At 43.1% G+C, this 24,606-nt stretch overlaps 1 protein-coding gene and 1 long non-coding RNA gene across 3 annotated transcripts in view; one reads left to right on the top strand and one right to left on the bottom strand.

Annotated features, from left to right (window-relative positions):
• The window catches only part of LOC136171112 (uncharacterized), a 1,397,893-nt gene that overhangs the window by 210,407 nt on the left and 1,162,880 nt on the right, over positions 1-24,606 (bottom strand). The window contains exon 2 of one of the 2 annotated variants that reach the window (XR_010663749.1): positions 15,389-15,498. This is a non-coding gene — a long non-coding RNA (uncharacterized lncRNA). The remainder of the gene's footprint in view (positions 1-15,388; positions 15,499-24,606) is intronic. The other variant, XR_010663750.1, reaches the window with a different exon arrangement.
• Positions 1,389-10,373, top strand: LMOD2 (leiomodin 2). Its single transcript, XM_065939753.1, has 3 exons — positions 1,389-1,773; positions 7,684-9,045; positions 10,020-10,373. Exons 1-3 carry the CDS (start codon positions 1,501-1,503, stop codon positions 10,044-10,046), a joined length of 1,662 nt encoding a protein of 553 aa, XP_065795825.1. The 5' UTR covers positions 1,389-1,500; the 3' UTR covers positions 10,047-10,373.

Raw genomic sequence — 24,606 nt, forward strand, 5'->3', positions numbered from 1 at the left:
CACTAATGAGCAACTAAACACGGCACATAGCATTAGTTATTAGAGGAATGAAATTTAAAACAATAATGAGATACCATTTCATAGGCACTGAAATAGCTATAACCCAACACTTCAGCAAAAACATGTTAGGATATGGAGAAACTGGAATGCTCCTCATCACTGGTGGGAAAGTAAATTGGTACAGCCATTTTGGGAAAATACTTAGGCAGTTTCATGAAAAGTAAATTTACCATATAACTCAGTAATTCCGCTACTGCAAACTAGCTACCCAAGGGAAATAAAAACATGTGGCTACATAGACTTGCAGTGAGTATTCAACATTGTCTATAACTCCCCAAACCTGGAAACAACCCAAACATTCACAACTACTGAATGCATAAACAAAATATAATGTATTTGTGTTGATACGTGTATAGTTCTATATATATACATTTTAGCACATGTTCATATATCTGTATGCTAGGATGATATATTTATGAAACCCTGTAAGCTGGGTGTGTATTTCATCACATTCATAAAGATGTGGGCAAGTATATAATTTCAAATTAGCATCTCTTCAATTTTCAGCCCAGACACAAATCCAGTTGTGGGATTAAGTGAGATAAATGTTTAAAATGCTTAGCACTAGACTGGTGTAGTGTCAGCTCATAATAAATCTTGTCCAATATTGTTATTTGTCTTTTGGGGAGTCTTGCTTGCGAATCAAGTTGTTTACTAATATTCAGGGGTGAGGAGAAGGAAGCCATTTTGTGCAGAGGAGAGAGAGTGCAAAGACTTCCGCCCTGCTAGCTGTCTGACTTCACTTAATTTCTCAGAGCCTCACTTGCCAAAATCTGTAAAGGAAGATAATTAATGTAAGTCATCTCTCAGGACTTATGATTAGGAAAATTACATACAAGCACTTTGTAAACTGCAAAATGCAATGACAATAGAAAATTGCTATATCATTATAACCTTCTGTTCTCATCAATGCAACCCACGATATGTTTTTTAGGAGAACTAGAATAACTACTCTAAAGGCATGTGTAGTCATTTCTCATCCTGGAAGATTATAAGAAGAGAATCTTTTCATGACCATGGTGGTGGTAGTGAGCCATTTTAGAAATACATTTTTACCCTCTTGTTGTTTGAAAACAAAGTAAGAAGCCAGTTACTTCCTATCTGAAGCCCTGTCTGCCTGTCCTCATGAGCCACTAGGCTCAGCTAAATATGTCCCTGGCCAGTATGTGAATAATCCCCACTGGTTTCTGAGACCTCCATCCACCACTGATGTGACATTCTTTGTGTTCAAATGTCTAGCTGACGTCTGATGCTTAAAACAGCCTATGCCTTCACCCCTCTCTGCATTGTCACAGCCTGTATCACCACTCTTAAAAGGCTATCGCAGGCACTCCCAGCACCAGTTGCTAACCAGCCTGCCCACTCTCCTCCCTGCCTGCTGCTGGCTGCCTTGAATGCCTGGTTCCCCAAGCTCCTTGTGGGTCTGACAAAGCAGGGACCATGTCTACCTTTGGCTACAGGAGAGGACTTAGCAAATATGAATCCATCGATGAGGACGAACTCCTGGCTTCCCTGTCAGCCGAGGAGCTGAAGGAGCTAGAGAGGGAGCTGGACGACATTGAACCTGATCACAGCCTCCCGGTGGGGATGAGGCAAAAGAGTCTGACTGAGAAAACCCCCACAGGGACATTCAGCAGAGAGGCGCTGATGGCCTATTGGGAAAAGGAGTCCCAGAAACTCTTGGAGAAGGAGAGGCTGGGGGAGTGTGGAAAGGTAGGCTCTCGGATTTTTTTCCTTAGCTATTCCCAATCCCCCAACCCCGAACCCAGGAAGCTTTTTAATTTTTTTTCTAATTTTTCATTCCTCATCACTTTTCTTATAACCCACTTGCACCTGCTATTGAAAATTTTCTCAGGCTGAAATAGTCATCTAACTTTTATGACCACCTAATGGATTATATGAAAGATTTTTAGTTGGGGGGATCCTGTGATCGACAAAGATGGGATCTTCAAGAGGAAAATAATTCACAAGCAAAGCATGGGTTTAGATATTTTGCCAAACAAAAGTCTAATTTGAGATATAAGTTAAGGATGTGGTATACTTGTTTTATACATACATACACACACACACACACACACACACATATATATGACAGTTAAGTAAATGTATATGGCAGCTAAGTAAATTTATTTTCTTCTATAAAGACAATAGTGGGTAATCTGTTGCTTGGACTGTGATGGTGGCTACAATAAAACTAATTCCTTTTTCCAATACTAAGAAACATGGGGCAGTGAGTAATATATGGGGCTGAGAGTTAGGGCACCTTATTTCTAATCCCTGCTCTGCCCTGAAGTTGTAAGACCTTGAACAGAGAGTCAGTTCTGCAGAGTTCTCTTCCATATCAATGGAGGGTGCTCTTCAGACACCATTTTGAGATTTTTATGTTAAAGACTTTCCTAAGAACATGCATGTGTGCTTGTGCAAACATACAAAAATTTTGCATAGAATTTCAAAATGATGGCACACATTCTGAAACCCTCCTAAGGCTCCAGGTTAAGCATCCCTGCAAGGATGACCTCTAAGATTCCTTCCTATTTTATAATGGTGATTCTGAGACCAGAAAATGCATTTCTATTAGAGGTCAGGTCTGTTAAGTTCTTGTTCTCTGCCCAGTAAATAGTTATTTTGAATTTGTCAAATAAATCATTCACAGAAGGAAATTCAAAAGACTAAGCTCTGAAAATATAGTTATGGCAGTAAGAATATCAAAATAATATATTCCTGAATTTGTGGAAGAACACTGGTCAGGAGCAATAGTTTAAAACCTGTGTGCTCTACTGGAATCATCTAAGATCAAAATGGCCTGAAGCCAATGGCAAGACTTTCATAGTACTAATCCAGGAACTGTTAGATGATCTTGACGATAGAGTGTGTGGGCCACATTTGAAGCAAGATATGTGTGAGTTTTGTCCATGTCAATCATCGCAGAATGGGCCACCAGAATTAGGCCAGGGCTCGCCAAGGCCACAGTGGTGACCTGCCCTGAGGGTCTGAAGGTGGTTGGTGAGAAGGAAGGATACACAAAATGGGCCAGGATTTGGGTTGGTCAATTATTCCATAAACATAAGGCCTTTTTTTTTTTTTTTTTTTTGATGTGGAAATGTGTGTCCGAAATCTGGTCACATATAGGAAGTATCACATTTTCCTAACAGTTCTTAAAGATTTTTCCCTAATAAAAAAAGATTAAAACTGCCTCATAATGTCCAGGACGGACAGCCATTGGAGTGATCACCCAACAAAGGCATTTTAATGTCATGACGTCTTGAGATGAGTGGAAAGCAAAGGACAAAGCCTGTTGTCAGCTGTTGATGAAACCCACCTGCTCCTGCCAAAGGTTTTGCTGATCTCTGAGCCCTGCCAATGGCTTATCAGCTCAATTAGAGAGGCTGTGTGTTGATGAACTTTGATTCCTTTCTCAGCTAGTTAACTTTTCTCTCGCTCCTCTTTCCCTGCTGGCAAGGTGTCTCTAGAGTCACAAGGAGTGCTGAGCAGAAGTTTGCCAGTGGAGGGTGTCAATCCATTTCAACTCCAGGAAAAAGCTTAGAGCAGCTGACTGGTGGGTGGGGTGGGGAGGGGGGTGAGGTGGGGGGGGGATGATGGTGTAAGTGAAGAGCAGCCCGGTGTAGACCATGAGGAGGAGATGAGGGGTCATGCTTATCAGGCTAGTGTTGGCTCTGTAAATATTTATGAGAATCATCTCCAACACCTATTGAATGACAGCTTCTGTCCACCTGATTCCCACAAACTTATCCTGCATTAAACATCCCCAAGAGGCCTTGGAGACCCAAAGGTCCATCTCCCTGAGCTTGAGTATCTGCTGGTTGTCAGGCATAGGTGCCAATAAGTACATTCACATCACTTCACTGAACTCGCACCTTCTGGATTTGAGAAGTGAGACCGGGAGAGGTTAAGAAACTCATTTGAGATTAACAGCTTCTAGCTGAAATTCAAACCCAGTCCTGTTGGCACAAAGACTGCGATTCTCAGAATGTGGGTACGTCGACATCACCTGGGACCTTGCAACTCATTCTAGGACTCCCCCAGACCAGCCGAATGAAGAACTCTGGGGGTGGGGCCCAGAACTGGGGGCTTCACCAGCCCTTCCGGTGCTTTTGACATACCCTGTGGTTGGAGAACCGCTCAATCCTACTGCAGCTTCCTTGAGACCTTCTATGCCAGAGATTTAGCGATTTGTCTAAAATCAACCAGCTCTGTTTGAGCCTTCCCTGGTGGCTCAGTGGTAAAGAATCTGCCTGTCAATGCAGGAGACACGGATTCGATCCCTGAGTGGGGAAGATCCTCTGGAGAAGGAAATGGCAACCCACTCCAGTATTCTTGCCTGGAGAATTCCATGGACAGAGGAGCCTGGTGGGCTACAGTCCATGGGGTCACAAAGAGTAGGACAAGACTTGGTGACTAACACAACAAAGAAAATCAGCTCTTTATGGGTAGAACCAGAACCAGAATGGGAAACCATGCTTACTGCCTCCTTCTTCATATAATGGTGCCAGGGAAGTAATGAGGAGAAATGGTTGGCCACCCTCTTCTTGTTGCCTTATTTATTCCCTGAGTGTACCAATATTTGCTTCTCCTTATCACCCCCTTCAGTGCCTCAAGCCTCACTGACTCACCCCACCCTGGACCTCCCCACCCCCATTCTTGCAAGTGTTAGTCAATTGTGTCCGACTTTTTGTGACCCCATGGACTGTAGCCCACCAGGCTCCTCTGTCCATGGGGATTCTCCCGGCAAGAATACTGAAGCGGTTGCCATTCCCTTCTTCAAGGGATCTTCCCAACCCAGGGATCAAGCCCAGGTTTCGCGTATTGCAATCAGATTCTTTACCATCTGAGCCATCAGGGAAGCCCTTGCAAGGATCTGGGTTAACTCCAGAGCAGTTGCAGATAGGTGATCTGGAACACTGCAGTCAGTCCAAACGCAGGAATAATTTTGAAAGTGGGCAATGAATGTTTTAACATCATTCTTCCTCCTTCTCTGGATACTTTTCTCCCTTCTGCTGTTCTTCTCCGAGATATCCCCCAACTAGTCTGGGACTGTGTAGATTTTAGAATGCAAAACTCTGTTTCCTGGGCTGCCATTCAGCCCTGGGCAAACCAGGACAATTAATCTCCTTCCTCCCACCCACCCCATCTGTACTATTCTCCAAGACCTCCCCTGACTTAGAGGCTGTCACGCTGTCCTGCATTTAGTCACTCAGTTGTGTCCGACTCTTCGTGGCCTCATGGATTGTAGCCCCCCAGGCTCCTCTGTCCATGGGATTCTCCAGGCAAGAATACTGGAGTGGGTTGCCATGCCCTCCACCAAGGGGATCTTCCCAATCCAGGGATCGAACCCAGGGCTCCTGAATTGCAGATGGATTTTTTACCAACTGAGTCACCAGGGAAGCCTGAGGCTGTTAACCAATGTCAATTTAGAGCCATTCAGTTAACAAATTTTACTGAGTCCCTACTACCTACTGAGCACTGTGCGAGGTGAGAACAGACATGATCCTTTTTGTCACCCTGCAGACAGTCTTTTGGGAGAAAAAAACAAATAATTAAAGAGGTACTTTATTGGAGGAGTTACAGCATCATGGGATCACATCACAAAGATAATTTGAGGAGGTGTCAAAGAAAGCTTTCTGGAGGAAATGTCATTGAGATGTCACAGGACAACTCATTGCTGGATAAGAGTTTCCAATATGATCTCTGCAAATATATTTAAGGGAAAAAACACCTCTTGCCAGATAAAGCCTAAAGGTCTTTGAAAAACTAGAGGAGTACTATTTAACAGTGGTGTGACAGGGGTACACCTTGAATTTCGAGACAGGCCTCTTTCCTCCAAATACTGCAACAGCTAAACACACACACACACACACACACACACACACACACACACACACACACACACAGTGTCACTCTCCCTCCTGCTCCTGAACAAGTGAGTAAATTAAGACTGGACAAGCCATCCCAGGAGTGGCTGACCCCTTCCCCAGGCCATCACTTGGTGCCTGCCACTCCAAACAAGCGGATAACTGAAGCCTATTTCGTGACAGCAACTGGGCAAACAAACTTGGAGACCAGCGCAGTGTTTTCCAAAGCTCATTCCACGTGCCTCGGGCAGCAGGAGGCTGGGGTCAAAAACATTCCCATGTAGAATGGCTTTGGGGACAGGAAAGGGTCTCCAGGCTTTAGAGAAACTAAAGGGCTAAAAAGATAGCATTAGAGAAAATCGGACTCTGTCAGCATTTGCCAGATTTTTATTTTATCAGAAAAGGTAGGGAGGAAAAGAAAAAAGGGGGGGTCAGCTGAACTTCTCAGTACAAAGTCTTATAAACAGGAAAGACCAAGATGAAGTGAAATTGTGTTTGCCTGAAAGTCTTTCATAATTGATACCTGGTAAATAATTTAAGACCATCAGGCTGAGGCAGTGGCTTGTTTCAAGATTTTTCTACTGTTCTCTGCTATTCTACATGACGGTTGAAATGTAGTTAGTGCCAAAGGCAATTATCTTTCCCACCTCGTGTCTTCTGAAGTCCCGTCTCATTTAATCCGGTGATAACATGAGATTTCAAGCTGATTTGCTGCAAAGGGTGAGTTTCTGCATAGAGATGGGTTTTGACCTGCTCCCTCGGTTTCTTTCCCCAGAAAAAGACAGAGACAGCCTCAGCTTCCACGTGGTGTGGTCTCTGAGACCCCGTGCCAAGCTCTACTTAGAGGGAGGTGCCCAGCCTTGTATGCACGGACATAGGACATGGCAGAGGGCTCTGGGCTCCTGTCACAGAGACTGTAGGAGGCAGACTGGGGGAAGAATTTCTGAACATTAAGAAAGGGAACCCAAGGATTTCGTTGATGGTTCAGTGGTTAAGACTTTACCTTTCAATACAGAAGGTGTGACTTTGATCCCTGGTCAAGAAGCTAATATCCTGCATGCCTCAGGGCCAAAAAGCCAAAACCAAAACACAAAGCAGAAGAAATAATGGAACAAAATTCAATATGAAGACTTTTTAAAAATGATCCCCTCAAAAAAAAATCTTAAAGAAAAGAAAGGGAACTCATAAACGTGTTATGTAATTTTGTTGTCATTTGTATGTTTGGGTTGGAGAAATAAGGAAGGACAGAAGGGTGATTCCCCAAGGGACGGCTGAATCTGCTAAAGGGTAAGTGGACTAGAAGTCAAGTCATTCAGGAGAGGAAGTTAAGAGAATAAAAATGCTATCAAGGGTTTTCCAGAGCAGGAGCTCCCACTTATTTGTTAAAAACTGGCAAAATGATGGCAAACTCTTATTCCATAAACTGAATTCTGGATATTTATTTTGCAGAACACAAAAAAATTCTGCAGAATACAGAAAAAGCTGGTGAGAGTTATGCAAGGAAATGTCATCCCTGGTCACCTGAACTATGGAGATTAGTAGCTGGAGACGAACTTTTTATTCTTAGAAAGTTTTGTCTTACTTGCTGGTGTGTTACTTTTTAAAGAATTTATTCAGATATAATTGGCATATCACATTGTGTGAGTTTTAGAGCAACCACGTGATGATCTGGTCATGTATATATGGCAAAACCATGTAAAATTTAATAATGTGCTTACAATGGCAAACTTCATGAGGATGCTCTGCTCTTTAGGTTGCAGAAGAGGACAAAGAGGAGAGTGAGGAAGAGCTTGTCTTTACAGAATGTAACAGTGAGGTTTCTGAGGATGTGTACACGGAAGAGGAGGACGAGGACGAGGACGAGGACGAGGAGGACAGCGAAGGAGAGGGAAGAACAGGTGCGAAGGAGGAAGGGATGAACGGATCTGTGCATTCCGATAGTGTCCATTCTGACAGCGCGAGGCCAAAGACATTTACAAGTCAAATCGAAAACATCCATCTGACTAACGGCCACAGCGGAAGGAACACGGAGTCTCCCCCGGCTGCCATTCACCCCTGCGGGAACCCCACAGTGATCGAGGATGCTCTGGAAAAGATTAAAAACAACGACCCCGACACCACGGAAGTCAATCTGAACAACATCGAGAACATCACTTCGCAGACCCTCGCCCGCTTCGCCGAGGCCCTCAAGGCCAACACGGTGGTGAAGGCCTTCAGCCTGGCCAACACGCGCGCCGACGACAGCGCGGCCACGGCCATCGCGGACATGCTCCGGGTCAACCGGCACATCAGCAGCGTCAACATCGAGTCCAACTTCATCACGGGCAGGGGCATCCTGGCCATCATGAGGGCGCTGCAGCACAACAGCGTGCTCACCGAGCTGCGCTTCCACAACCAGAGGCACATCATGGGCAGCCAGGTGGAGATGGAGATCGCCAAGCTGCTGAGGGAGAACACCACGCTTCTGAGGCTGGGCTACCATTTCGAGCTGCCAGGACCAAGAATGAGCATGACCAGCCTCTTGACCAGAAACATGGATAAGCAGCGGCAGAAGCGGATGCAGGAGCAGAAACAGCAGGAGGGATACGACGGAGGAGCCAACCTTAGGACCAAAGTCTGGCGGAGGGGCACGCCAGGCTCCTCACCGTACGCATCTCCCAAGCACTCCCCCTGGTCCTCCCCCAAACTCCCCAAGAAAGTCCAAACTGTGAGGAGCCGTCCTCCGTCTCCGGCGGCCCCGCCCCCGCCCCCGCCCCCGCCCCCTCCCCCTCCGCCTCCCCCACCGCCACCCCCTCTTGCCCCCCAGAGGCTGCCACCCCCACCTCCGCCTCCCCCGCCTCCGCCCCCAGAGAAGAAGCTCATCACCCGCAACATCGCGGAAGTCATCAAACAGCAGGAGAGCGCCCAGCGGGCCTTACAAAACGGACAGAAAAAGAAAAAAGGGAAAAAGGCTAAGAAACAGCCAAACAATATCCTAAAGGAAATCAAAAATTCCCTGAGGTCGGTTCAGGAGAAGAAAATGGAAGACAGTTCCCGACCGTCTACCCCACAGAGATCAGCTCATGAGAATCTCATGGAAGCTATTCGGGGAAGCAGCATAAAACAGCTAAGGCGGGTAAGTAACCCAAGGGCAGACTGGGGCGAGCACCTAGCGTAGGAGTCAGCCTCCACCGCACTCGGGTACCAAATCACCTCTCTAACACTTATCAGTATAGGCCAGAGCAGGCTGCCAAATCTGGAGCCATCAAGAGCAGGTCACTTGAGAGGGCACATTTCTGTTTGAGAGATGTGCTTGGTCCACCTTCTTGGCATCTCAGTCTTTTAAGGGCCAGGCTCATCTTAAGACATTTCAACCTAAAAAAAAAAAAAAAAATCCCAATTTCCCTAATAAGAAATCAGGGTATATCTCTCCAAAACAGATTCATCACTTGACAAAAATTTTACCACCGAGTTGCAAGTGATTGGACTTCCCTGGTGGCTCAGAGTGTAAAGCGTCTGCCTGCGATGCAGGAGACACGGGTTCGATCCCTGGGTCCAGAAGATCCTCTGGAGAAGGAAATGGCAACCCACTCCAGTATTCTTGCCTGGAGAATCCCTCTGGATGGAGGAGCCTGGTAGGCTACAGTCCACGGGGTCACAAAGAGGCAGACACGACTGAGAGACTTCACTTTCTTTTCTTTCTTTCTTGCAAGTGATTTAACACCTAATTTATAATAAAAAAATTTGAATATCACCCAGCAATAATCTGGGTTTACCAGGTGGCACTTGTGATAAAGAACACGCCTGCCAATGTAAGAGAGCTAAGAGACCTCTTGGGTTCAATCCCTGGGGAAGATCCCCTGGAGAAGGGCATGGCAACCCACTCCAGTATTTTTGCCTGGAGAATCCCATGGACAGAGGAGCCTGACGGACCAACAGAACATAGAGTCGCAAAGAGCTGGACACAACTGAAGCAACTTAGCACACATGCACTCACAGCAATCTGAGTTCTTTCTAGAAAATACTGCTAACGTCATACTGTACAGATTTTTTTTTTCCACTTTATCATTTTCATTGTTTTTATTGAAAGAGAATCCCCTATTTTTGTAGGTGGAAGTTCCAGAAGCTCTGCGATAAAAGCCTGATTTTTAGAAGAGGATGCAGAATTATTCAGTTGGTATTAGATAAAATGTATTGTGAGATGTTTCTAAAATACCTTCTTCAATTGGAGATGTTCTCTGACTTTAAAAATAGCCTCACCCATTAATTCCAAACAGAATGTTAAGAAACTACCAACATGTTTCTTCTGTAAATATTAAAATAAACTTCTTTTTTATGTCATGAGATTTGTATTGACAAGAAGCAGTTTATTTAAACATGCTCTGGATGTGTTGGTAACTCTGAGCTATAATGAGTTCATGAAATGTGCTGTTATTTTTGTAATCCTAATAAATTTGGATTGAAGTTTTTTGGTTTTTTTTTAAGCAAACTAATATTTTTTTGTAAGTGGATAATCACATGTGTCAGGTGTGTATGTAACTTTAATAAATCTTAAAAATATTACATTCTCACCCATAAAAAGGTTTGGGCACTTAGCATTTGCCTATGTTTTCTCATGTCTAAGAAAATCTAATCAGAGCTCTCTCTAAAGGTCTGAAATCAAGGACCTTCTTAAAGGTCTTTTTGGTAGTGAGATACCAATAAAAGCTTGGGAAAAGACCCAACTTGACCATTGTCATCCTAGAGGCATGAATATTGGACCCATGATGTCAACTGACACTCCCCCATTCCCAACGACACCCAGAAGTTGTTCAATCATTTATAACTAAAGTTAACTCTTTCTGGAATAAATGGCAAATTAGAAAGTTTCTTGGTAGAGATGAAACAAGGGCTAAGGGAACACCTGGAAGATAGGCCCCCTGCATTCAGGGCTGTCTTGAGGGTAATGCTAAAGTCACCACTCAAGTCTCCTTTGAGCTCTCGCTGTGATAAGCTTTAGTTTAGTGCAGCAGTCCCCAACCTTTCTGGCACCAGGGACTGATTTCATGTAAGACAATTTTTCCATGGAAGGGGGTGGGGGAAGGGAAGATGGTTTCCAGATGATTCTAGAACATTACATGTATTATGTACTTTATTTCTATTATTATTACATCAGCTCCACCTCAGATCATCAGGCATTATATCCTGGAGGTTGGGGACCCTGAGTTTAGTGCATCTCTGTGCTCTGCGTACATAGTGGTGATGTCAGCGTCCACTACATACAGCCACGGACAAGGGCACATGCATTTGCAATCATCCTACCCCATCTCTCTTTCATTCAAGAAAGATCTGGGTTTTCAGATGAGAGAAAGATCTGTCAGAGATTACCTTCATTCCACCTGGTGCTGCACTCCAGCTTATGAAAGCTACAAATCTCCTCTCAAGTCCTTCGTATTGTCTTTGATTAGCAACGTTCCCTTTGTGTCCTACAGAGTATGACAGAGGTCCTGGTGAGCTCTTGGGTCACCCATTTAATAATTATTTCCTGACTTTGTGTGGGGAGTGGATGACATTTTTCTGAACTAAGTTGTATACGTTTCACAACAACTTTAATAGGTGTTCTTCCTATTTAATCCACGAGGAAACCCAGGTTCAGAGGGGCTGGGGATGCATGGGAGACTGTTTCAGAAGCCCATGCATGCTCCTTCTGCATCACTGCATGTCTCTGCTTCCATCTGAACTCAGAGTCCTAAGGCTCCCTGTGCTTAGGAGGACAGTGGGAAGGTCAGTTTCCTTTAGCAGTGACTTCAGTATTTTACCCCTTTTCATGAGTGTTCACAATCGTGCTCGTTGCTGCTGTGCAAAAAAAAAGCTAAAACATAGGTTTTTAAAAGGCAAGCATGTGTGTGTGTGGAGGGGGGGTGTGAATTAGCACAGAAAGCCAAGACTGACCTTCCTTTCCCCTGACCTGTGTGCATGAGAACAGGGCTCTTCTGAATGTGAAGAGCTTTCAGCTTCACCATGATGAAGCAAAGGAGTAAATGGTTGCTGATAAATAGATCCTTTGACAAAACCATGTATAAATCCCAGAAAAAAGAGGGTGTGCAGAGCTAAGAGGAAGAGGTTAGTTCCTGGGCTACCAGGAGATGCTAGGCTGTGGGGACTGGCTAGGCCTTCTCACCAGACAAGAATGTTTGAGAGACAAATATCTCCTCCTTCAGATTTTTGCCTTGCTGGAAATTTTTGGGCTTCGGGAGAGAGGAGCATGTACTGATAAGGCACTTAACAAAATGGATCCCATACTCAACCTACAAAACATTGTAAAGCCCCTAATAAGGCAAGTATGCTAAAGTCAGACACTAAGTGGCATATTTTTCGTTCAAGGAAAGCACTTTTAGAATGTGATTTCAGAAGACAGTACTGGAGCCAGGCAAAGTGTCACGACTCTTCAGCACAGAACAGGAATCCCAAGTTCATCGTTCCTGCAAACTCACAGAGCTGGTATGAAAACTAGCTAGTTCATCCGCTATAAAGAGCGTTCAGCTCATTGGGAGAGGGGCTGTCCAAGACCAGATGAAGTGTTTAGACTATGATTTATATCTGCACATTAATCTCTTAAAGTATACCTCATCCTGGTTGAAACAGGGACAAAATGCTGAGTCTCACTCTGCGTCTGGAGCCCTGCTGCCACAGGTATTCAATAACTCAGTGTCAGCAGGATCATGATTTAATACCTGCCCTGGTGTAGTTGCTCCAAGTGAGGGAGAGGAAGAGGTAAAAACAGACTGCACCGCAGACAGGGGTAAATCGATAACGTTCTTGAAAAGACCTCAACTACTTCCTTTCGTGAGAAGTTCACACTGTCTTTCTTTGTTTCTCTGAGGTTTGGAAGGTGGGGTTTTGTTTTCATCAGTCGTCAAATAGTAGATGTAAAAGTCAAAGACCTGACCTAAGAATTACAAAACTCAGAAATATGGTACTGGTACTGAGGCACTGCTGCTGCTGCTGCTAAGTCGCTTCAGTCATGACCGACTCTGTGCAACGCCATAGATGGCAGCCCACCAGGCTCCCCCATCCCTGGGATTCTCCAGGCAAGAACACTGGAGTGAGTTGCCCTTTCTTTCTCTGATGCATGAAAGTGAAAAGTGAAAGTGAAGTCACTCTGTTGTGTCCCACTCTTAGTGACCCATGGACTGAACTTTCACAATTGTTCTCTGAGTGCCTGCCATGTTCCAAATACTTCTGGACACTGAGGATGTGCAGTGAATAAAGGAGATAAAACTGCCTGTCTTCATGTCACTTACAAGTCTAGGGGAGGGAGCTGACACCATTCCTTCAGGCATCATGTGTCTATCAGGTGCCTCCTGTGGATGAGGCTCTCTGCTTGATGCTGGGGAGACCAATTGAATTAAAAAGTGTCTTTCACTTCCAAAGCGTGAGGATCCTCGTTCCTTCCAGAATTTGCAGTAGGTATAGAGTCCTTTGTGAGCACTGAGGAAGTCTAATGTTCTAAAACTGGTGTTAGCAGTTTTCTATAAAGGGCCAGAGATAGTTAAGATACTGTATAACATATTTAAACATTTTAGACTCCGTGGCCCACTTGTTCTCTGTCATAGCTACTCAACCCTGCCATTGTAGGATGAAAACAGCTACAGATCATATGCAAATGAATGAGCATGTCTGTGTTCTAATACAACTTATTTGTAGACACTAGAATTCAAATTTCATGTAATTTTCATGTTTTGCTCATATTCTTCCTTTGATCATTTTTTCAACCATTAAAAAATGTTAAAACTCTCTTTAGTCCGCAGACTGGACAGTAGAAGTGTTGAATGGATTTGACTTGTGGACCAGCCACTGTTTACCATAGACCCTTGACCATAAGCAGATAAGGGGTCAAGAAAAGCTTCTCAAGGAAGGTGACATTTGTTTTAGAATTTAAAAGAATGGAGAAGACGCCAGGCTGAAAAAGGAATCAAATGGTAGGGATGATGAATGAGGAGATACATTTAAGCTTGAGAGAACAGGGTATTACAGAAAATAGAAAATCATAGGGTTAATGTCATTCTATAAAAAGCAAGAACTTGGTGAAGAGTTAATATTTCAGTCTTTCTTCTAGTATTGATAGGTTTTGTTGGATTAAGAATAGTCCTAGTATTTAGTTTCCATATGGTCTTTAATAAAAGTAGTATGTGATCATTAAGACAAATTAGAATATACAGATAAGGCAAAAAAACATAAAAATCTCCAAAATCTCACCAATGCAGAATTACTGACAACCCTTTAGTGTACATCCTTTTAGACCCTTCTTAATGCATATTTGCTGCTGCTGCTGCTATTTAAACACACATAAAACTTACATACCAAGGTTTACATAACTTACTGTAACCTACTGTATTTTATTTAAGCAACTTTTATTTAAGCAACTTACTGTAACCTACTGTATTTTATTTAACCAACTTACATAACCTACTGTATTTTATTTAAGCAGTTTTAATAACTTGGATATTTAGGTTATTTTGATTAGACTGCTAATTTGGAATCTGGTTTGTTCCAACTTATCTTTTTAAGTCATTCTAACTTTTAACTTTTCTGAAAAGCCCTCAGAAGAAACGACTGACTGAAAAAAATCACAGCTGAGAAGCCATCCCCCAGTTAGACAAGGGTTTGTGAGTACACCATCATTATGGTACACCAAAACTGGAAATTAGGTTTCAACCAAACTGTCATGTTTACCAGCTTTCTCTCAGTCAAATTATATGCCTATCTGAACCACAGAGGCATGCCTTGGTAAGACAAATTTCCAAAATTCAATAAAAACTTCTATGTCTGAATAAAAAGGCTGGAAGGGTCTAAGGGCCACAATAGTCTGCCCTGAACAACTCAGTTCAGTTCAGTTCAGTTCAGTCGCTCAGTCGTGTCCGACTCTTTGTGACCCCATGAACTGCAGCACACCAGGCCTCCCTGTCCATCACCAACACCCGGAGCTTACTCAAACCCATGTCCATCGAGTCGGTGATGCCATCCAACCATCTCATCCTCTGTCATCCCCTTCTCCTCCTGCCCCCAATCCCTCCCAGCATCAGGATCTTTTCCAATGAGTCAACTCTTTGCATGAGGTGGCATAAGTACTGGAGTTTCAGCTTCAGCATCAGTCTTTCCAATGAACACCCAGGACTGATCTCCTGTAGGAGGGACTGGTTGGATCTCCTTGAAGTCCAAGGGACTCTCAAGAGTCTTCTCCAACACCACAGTTCAAAAGCATCAATCCTTTGGCGCTCAGTTTTCTTCACAGTCCAACTCTCACATCCATACATGACCACTGGAAAAACCATAGCCATGACCAGACGGACCTTTGTTGGCAAAATAATGTCTTTGCTTTTTAATATGCTGTCTAGGTTGGTCATAGCTTTCCCTCCAAGGAGTAAGCGTCTTTTAATTTCATGGCTGCAATCACCATCTGAAGTGATTTTGGAGTCCTAAAAAATAAACTCTGACACTGCTTCCACTGTTTCCCCATCTATTTGCCATGAAGTGATGGAACCAGATGCCATGATCTTAGTTTTCTGAATGTTGAGCTTTAAGACAACTTCTTCACTCTCCTCTTTCACTTTCATCAAGAGGCTTTTTAGTTCCTCTTCACTTTCTGCCATAAGGGTGGTGCCATCTGCATGTCTGAGGTTATTGATATTTCTCCTGGCAGTCTTGATTCCAGCCTGTGCTTCTTCCAGCCCAGCGTTTCTCATGATTTACTCTGCATATAAGTTAAATAAGCAGGGTGACAATATACAGCCTTGACGTACTCCTTTTCCTATTTGGAATCAGTCTGTTGTTTCATGTACAGTTCTAACTGTTGCTTCCTGACCTGCATACAGATTTCTCAAGAGGTGGGTCATGTGTTCTGATATACCCATCTCTTGAAGAATTTTCCACAGTTTATTGTGATCCACACAGTCAAAGGCTTTGGCATAGTCAATAAAGCAGAAATAGATGTTTTTCTGGAACATTCTCTTGCTTTTTTGATGATCCAGCGGATGTTGGCAATTTGATCTCTGGTTCCTCTGCCTTTTCTAAAACCAGCTTGAACATCTGGAAGTTCACAGTTCACGTATTGCTGAAGCCTGGCTTGGAGAATTTTGAGCATTACTTTACTAGCATGTGAGATGAGTGCAATTGTGTGGTAGTTTGAGCATTCTTTGGGATTGCCTTTCTTAGGGACTGATATGAAAACTGACCTTTTCCAGTCCTGTGGCCACTGATGAGTTTTCCAAATTTGCTGGCATATTGAGTGCAGCACTTTCACGGAGTCATCTTTCAGGATTTGAAATAGCTCACCTGGAATTCTATCACCTCCACTAGCTTTGTTCATAGTGATGCTTTCTAAGGCCCACTTGACTTCACATTCCAGGATGTCTGGCTCTAGGTGAGTGATCACACCATCGTGATTATCTGGGTCATGAAGATCTTTTTTGTATAGTTCTTCTGTGTATTCTTGCCACCTCTTCTTAATATCTTCTTCTTCTGTTAGATCCATACCGTTTCTGTCCTTTATCGAACCCATCTTTGCATGATATAAATCATTTGATATCTCTAATTTTCTTGAAGAGATCTCTAGTCTTTGCCATTCTGTTGTTTTCTTCTATTTCTTTGCAGTGATTGCTGAGGAAGGCCTTCTTATCTCTCCTGGCTATTCTTTGGAACTCTGCATTCAAATGGGAATATCTTTCCTTTTCTCCTTTGCCTTTCACTTCTCTTCTTTTCACAGCTATTTGTAAGGCCTCCTCAGACAACCATTTTGCTTTTTTGCATTTCTTTTCCATGGGAATGGTCTTGATTGATCCCTGTCTCCTGTACAATGTCACAAACCTCCGTCCATAGTTCATCAGGCTCTCTGTCTATCAGATCTAGTCCCTTAAATCTATTTCTCACTTCCACTGTATAGTCATAAGGGATTTGATTTAGGTCATACCTGAATGGTCTAGTTGTTTTTCCTACTTTCTTCAATTTAAGTCTGAATTTGGCAATAAGGAGTTCATGATCTGATAATGGGGATTCATTCTGAGGGTCATGGCAAGCATCAGAGAATTTCAAAAACCACAACATGATGTTTATACAGTTTTGCAAAAATATGGCTTTGGCCACTTGATATGAAGAGCTGACTCATTGGAAAAGACCGTAATGCTAGGAAAGATTGAGGGCAGGAAATGAGGGCAACAGAAGATAAGATGGTTGGATGGCATCATTGACTCAATTGACATGAGTTTGAACAAGGAGATAGCGAAGACAAGGAAGCCTGGCATGGCAGTCCATGGGGTTGCAGAGAGTCGAACATAACTGAGCAACTGAACAACAGCAACTGAGAGAAGAATGGACTCAGTGAGGCCCAGGCTGGTGGTAAGAAGACCAGTAAGGAGACCACTGCAATGATCTAGAAATGAAGTAATGCAGACAGCCTGTGGACACTGTGTAGGGGTGAAGACATCAGAACAGATAAAGCAGACACTGAGAAAGCACGTGCTCCACAGAATTTAGTGACTGGTTAGATGAAGGGAGGCAGGAGGCAATAGAAGAGAGGTGTCCAGGTTCACACGTCCAGGCTGGGCCATTTGGGTGGATAGTCGTGCCACAAAATGGGAGAACAGGATACAGCAAGTATCGGATGAAGAAGATACATTCAGTTTTAAATAGTGTTGTGTCTGAGGTACCTGTCCATTTGAAAGTAGTGATCATGGGGAGGGTAGGTTTGTGCTGGGAATAAGGATTTGAGGGATTGAGTATGAGCAGCATTTAAAGATGGGGGTTTGGAAGAGGTGACTCCGAGAAAAGGGCAGAGGTTGAGTACGTCTAAAGAAAAACCAGAGGAGAGTCAGGTGGCAAAGCAGAGAGTTGCACTAAGGAAGGGCCAGTTGGCAGCACAAAATGCCTCAGTGGGTTCCTGAGCTCAAAGGCGTTCACCCAAACTGGTGCTCTTGGAGGGAGCACGTCCATGGGAGCTGTGAAGATGGACATCAGGTTGGAGGGGTAGAGTGCGATAACTCTATCACGAGGATGACAACTGTAGCACAATGCTTCAGAAAATGGATATGCTCCTCTTGAGGAGGGTTGGAGCATCCACAAACCTCAGGACTAAGAGGCGCATATTCCTGGTATGTTATTATATTATATTGTATTATACATATTGGGTTGGTCAGAAAGTTCATTTGGGTTTTTCTGTACCTTCTTATGGAAAAATTCAAATGAACATTTTTGGCCAACCAGATGTATTTACATACACAAATATTTACTATAATTTTTACTTGATGTGAGAAAATCTTATTTATATATAATATTTACATACTTAAATATAAATACATGTATATATTATGTACATATTTTTCCTCATGTCAAATAAAAGTGACATATGTATGTGTATATGATGTGATGTGATGTTAGTCGCTCAGTCATGTCCGACTCTTTGTGACCCTGTGGACTGTAGCCCGCCAGGGTCCTCTGTCCTTGGGATTTTCCAGGCAAGAATACTGGAGTGGCTAGCCATTGCTTTCTCCAGGGTATCTCCTCAACCTGGGAACTGGAGCCGGGTCTCCCACAATGCAGGCACATTCTTTACCATCTGAGCCACCAGTGAGGACTGTATGTGCCATACACATGTATTTAATAGTCAAATAAAGTTAACTGGAAACCTCAGTTCACCTCCATGACAGTCAAAAGATTTCTGAAAAGTGGTAGGGGCTAGAGGCTTATCTGCTCATGGCTGTCTCTGGCTCCATGCACCAAGCATGCATCTTGCAAACCTATGGTTGCCTGGCCCTATTTCAGTCAACAATGACCTAATGTGACAATGAACCTGTGACATTCAGCCCTCTTTCTTGGTTTCCACAGGCTCGACATTACATGAAAATTTGGGAAATGAAGGAGAGGTTGTTATTACAGTGACACAGTGACTTCAAACCAAGCATGAGATGTTATAACAGTAACAGAGGGACTAACTCCCTACTGGAGATTTTTTCCCCCACTAACATTTTATTACAAAATAACAGTCTGTATTTTATTGTTAGTTTATCACTCCTTCTTCCCTCATGATTAGTCTTCATTACTAAACTCCTAAGTCATTCCTGGGAGTTCCAAGTTCTTTTCATTCTGTTTTACACAGCAAATTCAACTCTCTTCAACCCCTGTCAAACAGCAGCTCCAGTTTACGTTTGCATATGCAAACTGGTCAGAGTGGGGGCAGATTAGAAGAAGCTTTAATTTAATAAGAGTTTCCCTCAGGTTATGGCCATGAATAGAATTTCTCCTCTTAAAAATGTCATATCCTCTCCTGGACCACCATTAAAATCTTTGAGGAGTCACTCACAATCTGTTTACTGGATTGTTGCTTCAGAACTGGTTTCTTCCTAAGCAATTGCTTCCTAACTGGTTTCTCTGTCTCCATTCTCCCTCACCCATTTTTTCTCTACTTGCTTAGGTGGCATTTTTCCCAAATGCAATTCGGATCACCTCAGTCGTCTGCTTGAAATTCTTCCATGATAACCCACATTCTACAGAATAAAGCGCAGCTCCCTTGGCCTGGCAAACGTGGCCCTGCTGAGCTTTCATCCTCATCTGGAGGCAGGCAGTAGACGGGGCCCTGAGGGTAAAGTGATTGGTGACTCATTCCCTGTGGACCAAAATTCCAAGACAAGAAAAGCAGGACAATTAAAATTGGGCCCTACCCAGACCACGTATTTCTCATTCTCCAAGTCAGGAGACCTCCCCTACTACACATACTCAGGAAAGCTCCTTAGAGATCAAAATGAGAGTGATGTCAAGGGATGCTCTACCCATAGGCCTTTGTGGTAGAATTCATCTTGGCTAAGAGTTGTGTATGAACTCATGGGAGGATCCTGAGATACACCAAATATGGACTGTGACTCAGGCAAACCAAAAGGATTGGCCAAAGGAAACCCGGAAGAAATGCCCCACAAAAGTATTTCAAGCTGCCAAAAGGGTGCAACTCAGCAACTCTCTCTCTCTCTCTGAGATAGTTCTATTTACACATACTATACTTCTTTTTTCTACTAATAAGTACTTTTACTTGTTTCACTATGTGTATGTTAGTCGCTCAGTCATGTCCAACTCTTTGCAATCCTATGAACTGTAGCCCTCCAGGCTCCTCTGTCCGAGGATTTTTTCCAGGCAAGAACACTGGAGTGGGTTGCCATTCCCTTCTCCAGGGGATCTTCCTGAACCAGGGATCAAACCTGGGTCTCCTGCATTGCAGGAAGATTCTTTACCATCTGAGCCATCAGCAACTACTTTCCATCTTTGTGGGAATTCTTTTCTGCAAAGCCGAAGGGCCAGGTGCCCTGTCATAGACCTCTGGCCTAGTGGTTAGGATCTGGTATTCTCGCCACCATGACTCAACCTCAATCTCTGCCTGGGAACCCAAGCCCAGCCTCAAGTCATTGTAGATTGAGACCACCCGAGATCAATCTGTCCTCATGCTCCCCGTGCTTAAGCCACACTGAGCAACGTGCAGTTCACTGAATCAGTGATGCCACCTCTTGACACACACCTTTAACAGACCATCGACCTGCCTGGGATTCCCTTCCCACTCTCTACATCTGGGGACCGCCTACTCATTCTTCAGAAGACCTTGAAAGATGAGTCACTTATTGCACCAAGGAGATGAGGAATGGGGCATCCTTCAAAGGAGATCTATTCTTTTCCACACTCTCCCTGGGTGACCTCATCCAAAGTCTCATCATTAAATTCCACTCTTACCACATGATGCCCAAATTCTTACCTCCAGCACAAATACCACACTTATGATTATAAATCCACTCTTTTAAAAGAACAGGCACCCCAAACATAGTGTATTTAAGAGTGAACTCATCTTCTTCCTCCATCATCTGCTTCTCTTGTATTCATCATTCCACACTTTCACAAAACATCTTGTCTTGCATTATATATGCTATCTGTGTAGATGTCTTAATCTTTCTGCTCACCTACTGGATTCTATATCCTAGAGATCAGGGAATTTATCTTATCTTCATTGCTCATAAACAGCAAGCACTCAATACATATAAATTGGTGAAGATGGTTAGCTGCTCAACAATGAAGAGACAGTGTGATCGAATCTCCTCACCATTCCTCCCCAGGTGGCTAAAGGGTGATGAGGAACCAAACACGATAGTGGTTGAGAAACGAAGTTTAGAGGCAAGATTTATCCCAGGGTCTGTGACAGGGTGGGGCCTCTCTGGTGGCTCAGTGGTAAAGAATCTGCCTGCCAATGCAGGAGACTCAGGTTCGACCCCTGAGTAGGAAAGATCCCCTAGAGAAAGAAATGGCAACCTATTCCAGTATTCTTGCCTGGAAAATCCCATAGACAGGGAAATGTGGCTTGCTATAGCCCATGGGATCACAAGGAGTTGAACTGAGTGACCAAACCACTATGACCACTCATGACAGGGCAGGACCTACATGTGGAGGCGAAGGAGCTCCAAGGAGGGCATCTCTAGGGAGCAGCCAATGGTAGGCTGTCCCTCTGCGTGCATGGCAGGGCCAGAGCTCTAAGAATATTTGAATCCACTCCTGCTGGCTCTCTCCCCTCAAAGCATCACTCCACCCCTTCTCCCGTGAGACTTGGGATCTGTGCTCAGGATGCAGTCATGAGTGTTTGGTTGAGCCAAGGACTGACAACTAGAAAACAAAAGTTTTGTTCTATACATAAACCATCCTGAGGTCAAATTTGTATAATCCTTAACCCTTTAACATTGAACTCATTAGACAAATTCACACTTCGTAGCTGAAGTCTTTACTTTGATCTATTATCTGCTTGTTCATTGGCTATTCTGCACTAATTTTCAGATGATTAATCACTTGTCTCAGATTGAAACCTTGTGTAATTAGCCATGTAGACTTTATGACAAGTTCAGCAGCTTCTTAACAACATGACTTGTGGTTATATGTTTAGAAGTTTTAAAAATTAGGTATGTATTTGGAAAGTCTGGTCATCTCTGATCAAAATCCTGTTATCAGTAGCACTAACTGTTAAATTTTCTCTCTTCCTGAATGAAATCTCAGTTAATCCATCTGTTTAGTCGTTGTGTAGTCGTTAAGTCGTGTCTCACTCTTTTGTATCCCCATGGACTGTAGCCCACCAGGCTCCTCTGTCCATGGCCTTTTCCAAGCAGGAATACTGGAGTGGGTAGCCATTTACTTCTCCAGAGGATCTTCCCGACCCAAGGATCTGAACCAGAATCTCCTGCATTGCAGGTGGATTCTTTACCTCTGAGCCACCAGTGAAGTACATAAATACAAAAATGATCTAAAGTCAGTCTCAGGTTACAATGGGGAAACTGCCCTTCCTGCATTTCTCAGGCATTAATTCCCGTCCAAGTTGGGGCTGGGTGGCAGCCGCACTTAACATACATGTGTCTGTTTTTTAGCATGCTGTCTTGGTTTGTCATAGCTTTGATTCCAAGGAGCAAGCATCTTTCAATTTTGTGACTGCTATCACTGTCACAAGCCCAGGAAAATGAAATCTGTCACTGCTTCCACTTTTTCCCCTTCTGTTTGCCATGAAGTGATGGGACCAGATGCCATGACTTTTGTTTTTCTGACGTTGAGTTTTAAGCCAGCCTTTTCACTTTCTTCTTTCACCCTTGTCAAGAGTTTAGTTCCTCTTTACTTCCTGCCTTTAGAGTGGTATCTAAGACTGTTCGTAGTTTCCCCAGCAGTTTTGATTCCAGTTTGTGATCCATCCAGCCTGGCATTTCACATGATGTGCGTGTGTGTTTGTGTTAGTAGCTTCGGCTGTGTCCAACTCTTTGCAACCCTATGGACTGACAAAGGCCCATCTAGTCAAAGTTATGGTTTTTCCAGTAGTCATGTATGGATGTGAGAGTTGGACCCTAAGGAAGGCTGAGCACTGATGCTTTCAAATCGTGGTGCTGGAGAAAACTCTTGAGGGTCTCTTTGACTACAAGAAGATCAAACCAGTCCATCCTAACGGAAATCAATCCTGAATATTCGTTGGAAGAGCTGATGCTGAAGCTCCAATACTTTGGCCCCCTGATGTGAAAAGCTGACTCACCGGAAAAACTCTGATGCTGGGAAAGATTGATGGCAAAAGGAGAAGGGGGCAGCAATGCCTGAGATGGTTTTAGATAGCATCACTGACTCAATGGATATGAATTTGAGCAAATTCCAGGAAATAATGGAGGGCAGAGGAGCCTGGTGTGCTACAGTCCATGGGGTTGCAAAGAGTCAGACATGACGTAGCAACTGAACAATTGCAATGTATATAGAATAGATAACTAGTACAGACCTACTGTATAGCACAGATAATTTTACTCAATACAGTTCTGTGTAATAGCCTATATGGGAAAAGGCTCTAAAAAAGACTGTGTAGGTAGATAGATATAGGTATGTAACAGATTCACTTTGCTATACACTTGAAGTAACACATTGTGGATCAACTATATATACCCCAATAAAAATAAAAAAAATTTTAACGTAAAAAAAAAAGTAACATGCACGTGAACCAATAATCCAACAAATGGCAGTCAGAGAAACTCTTTACATTGGAGAAAAATTGGGAAAATTAAGCTTTTATTTATTTTGACATTTAAAGGAAGTGTCAGAGGGAAAATACATTCACTTGTATGTATTTGTGAATGTCTTTGTGGCAGTTATACTTTAATCTGCGGCTCTTGCTTTATCATTGTTTCTAGTTGGGGGATACAGAATATGCAGGAGAACAGCAGAAAGCTGAAAATAGCACAGTCAGGAGGAGCAAGATCATACTCTCCAATGCATATATTTATTTTTCTCTGAATGCTGCCAAGACTTTTCAGTGACTCTACTCTGAGACACTTGTAGGAAATGCAACAAGTGTAACAAGAATCTTGACCATCAAAACTTATGGGAATGGTATCCATGCTTTTACCCCCAGAATCTGTCATTAATATCGATAAAATCTGTTTTTAAAAATGTGAATTATTTTTAAGAGAAGCAAAAGAATAAAAGGCAAACAAATCCAAATTCTTCTCCATGTATGATAGTCATAAGTTAAAAGTCACCATGGGGTGAAAAAATATGAAATCAATGAAAAATGCTTAAAGAAAGAAACACATTGACAGAGGTTACTTGAATTTCAGAGACAGGATTCTGAGGTAATTCCAAATAAATTCTTGTGTAATCATTTATTAAGCATTTGTGATGACTTAAATCACTTGTAATCATTTATTAAGAATCTGGGATTATTAAGCATGCCAGTTACCTAGTCTAATATTTAAATGGAAAAAAATATTTTGATGGTGATGGAAGGAGGAATGGGAATTGGGGATGAGCAAACAAAAAATGATAAAAGATTCTATTCACGAATACTCCAAAAATCTGAGGCTGTAGTAACCTCAAAATTTGCCTTGGTTTGCTTTAGTGGCTGCTGGTTTAGCTGCATGATTTTAACATATTTTTCTCTCTCTCTTTTTTATAGTGTATCACTAAGAGCAAAAGTAGTGGAGGTGATGGAATTCCAGCTGAGCTATCTCAAATCCTAAAAGATGAAGCTGTGAAAGTGTTACACTCAATATGCCAGCAATTTTGGAAAACCCAGCAGTGGCCACAGGACTGGAAAAGGTCAGTTTTCATTCCAATCTCAAACAAAGGCAATGCCAAAGAATGTTCAAACTACTGCACAGTTGCACTCATCTTACATGCTAGAAAAGTAATG

This window comes from Muntiacus reevesi, chromosome 6 (genome assembly GCF_963930625.1).
Source record: "Muntiacus reevesi chromosome 6, mMunRee1.1, whole genome shotgun sequence".
Lineage (NCBI taxonomy): Eukaryota > Metazoa > Chordata > Mammalia > Artiodactyla > Cervidae > Muntiacus > Muntiacus reevesi.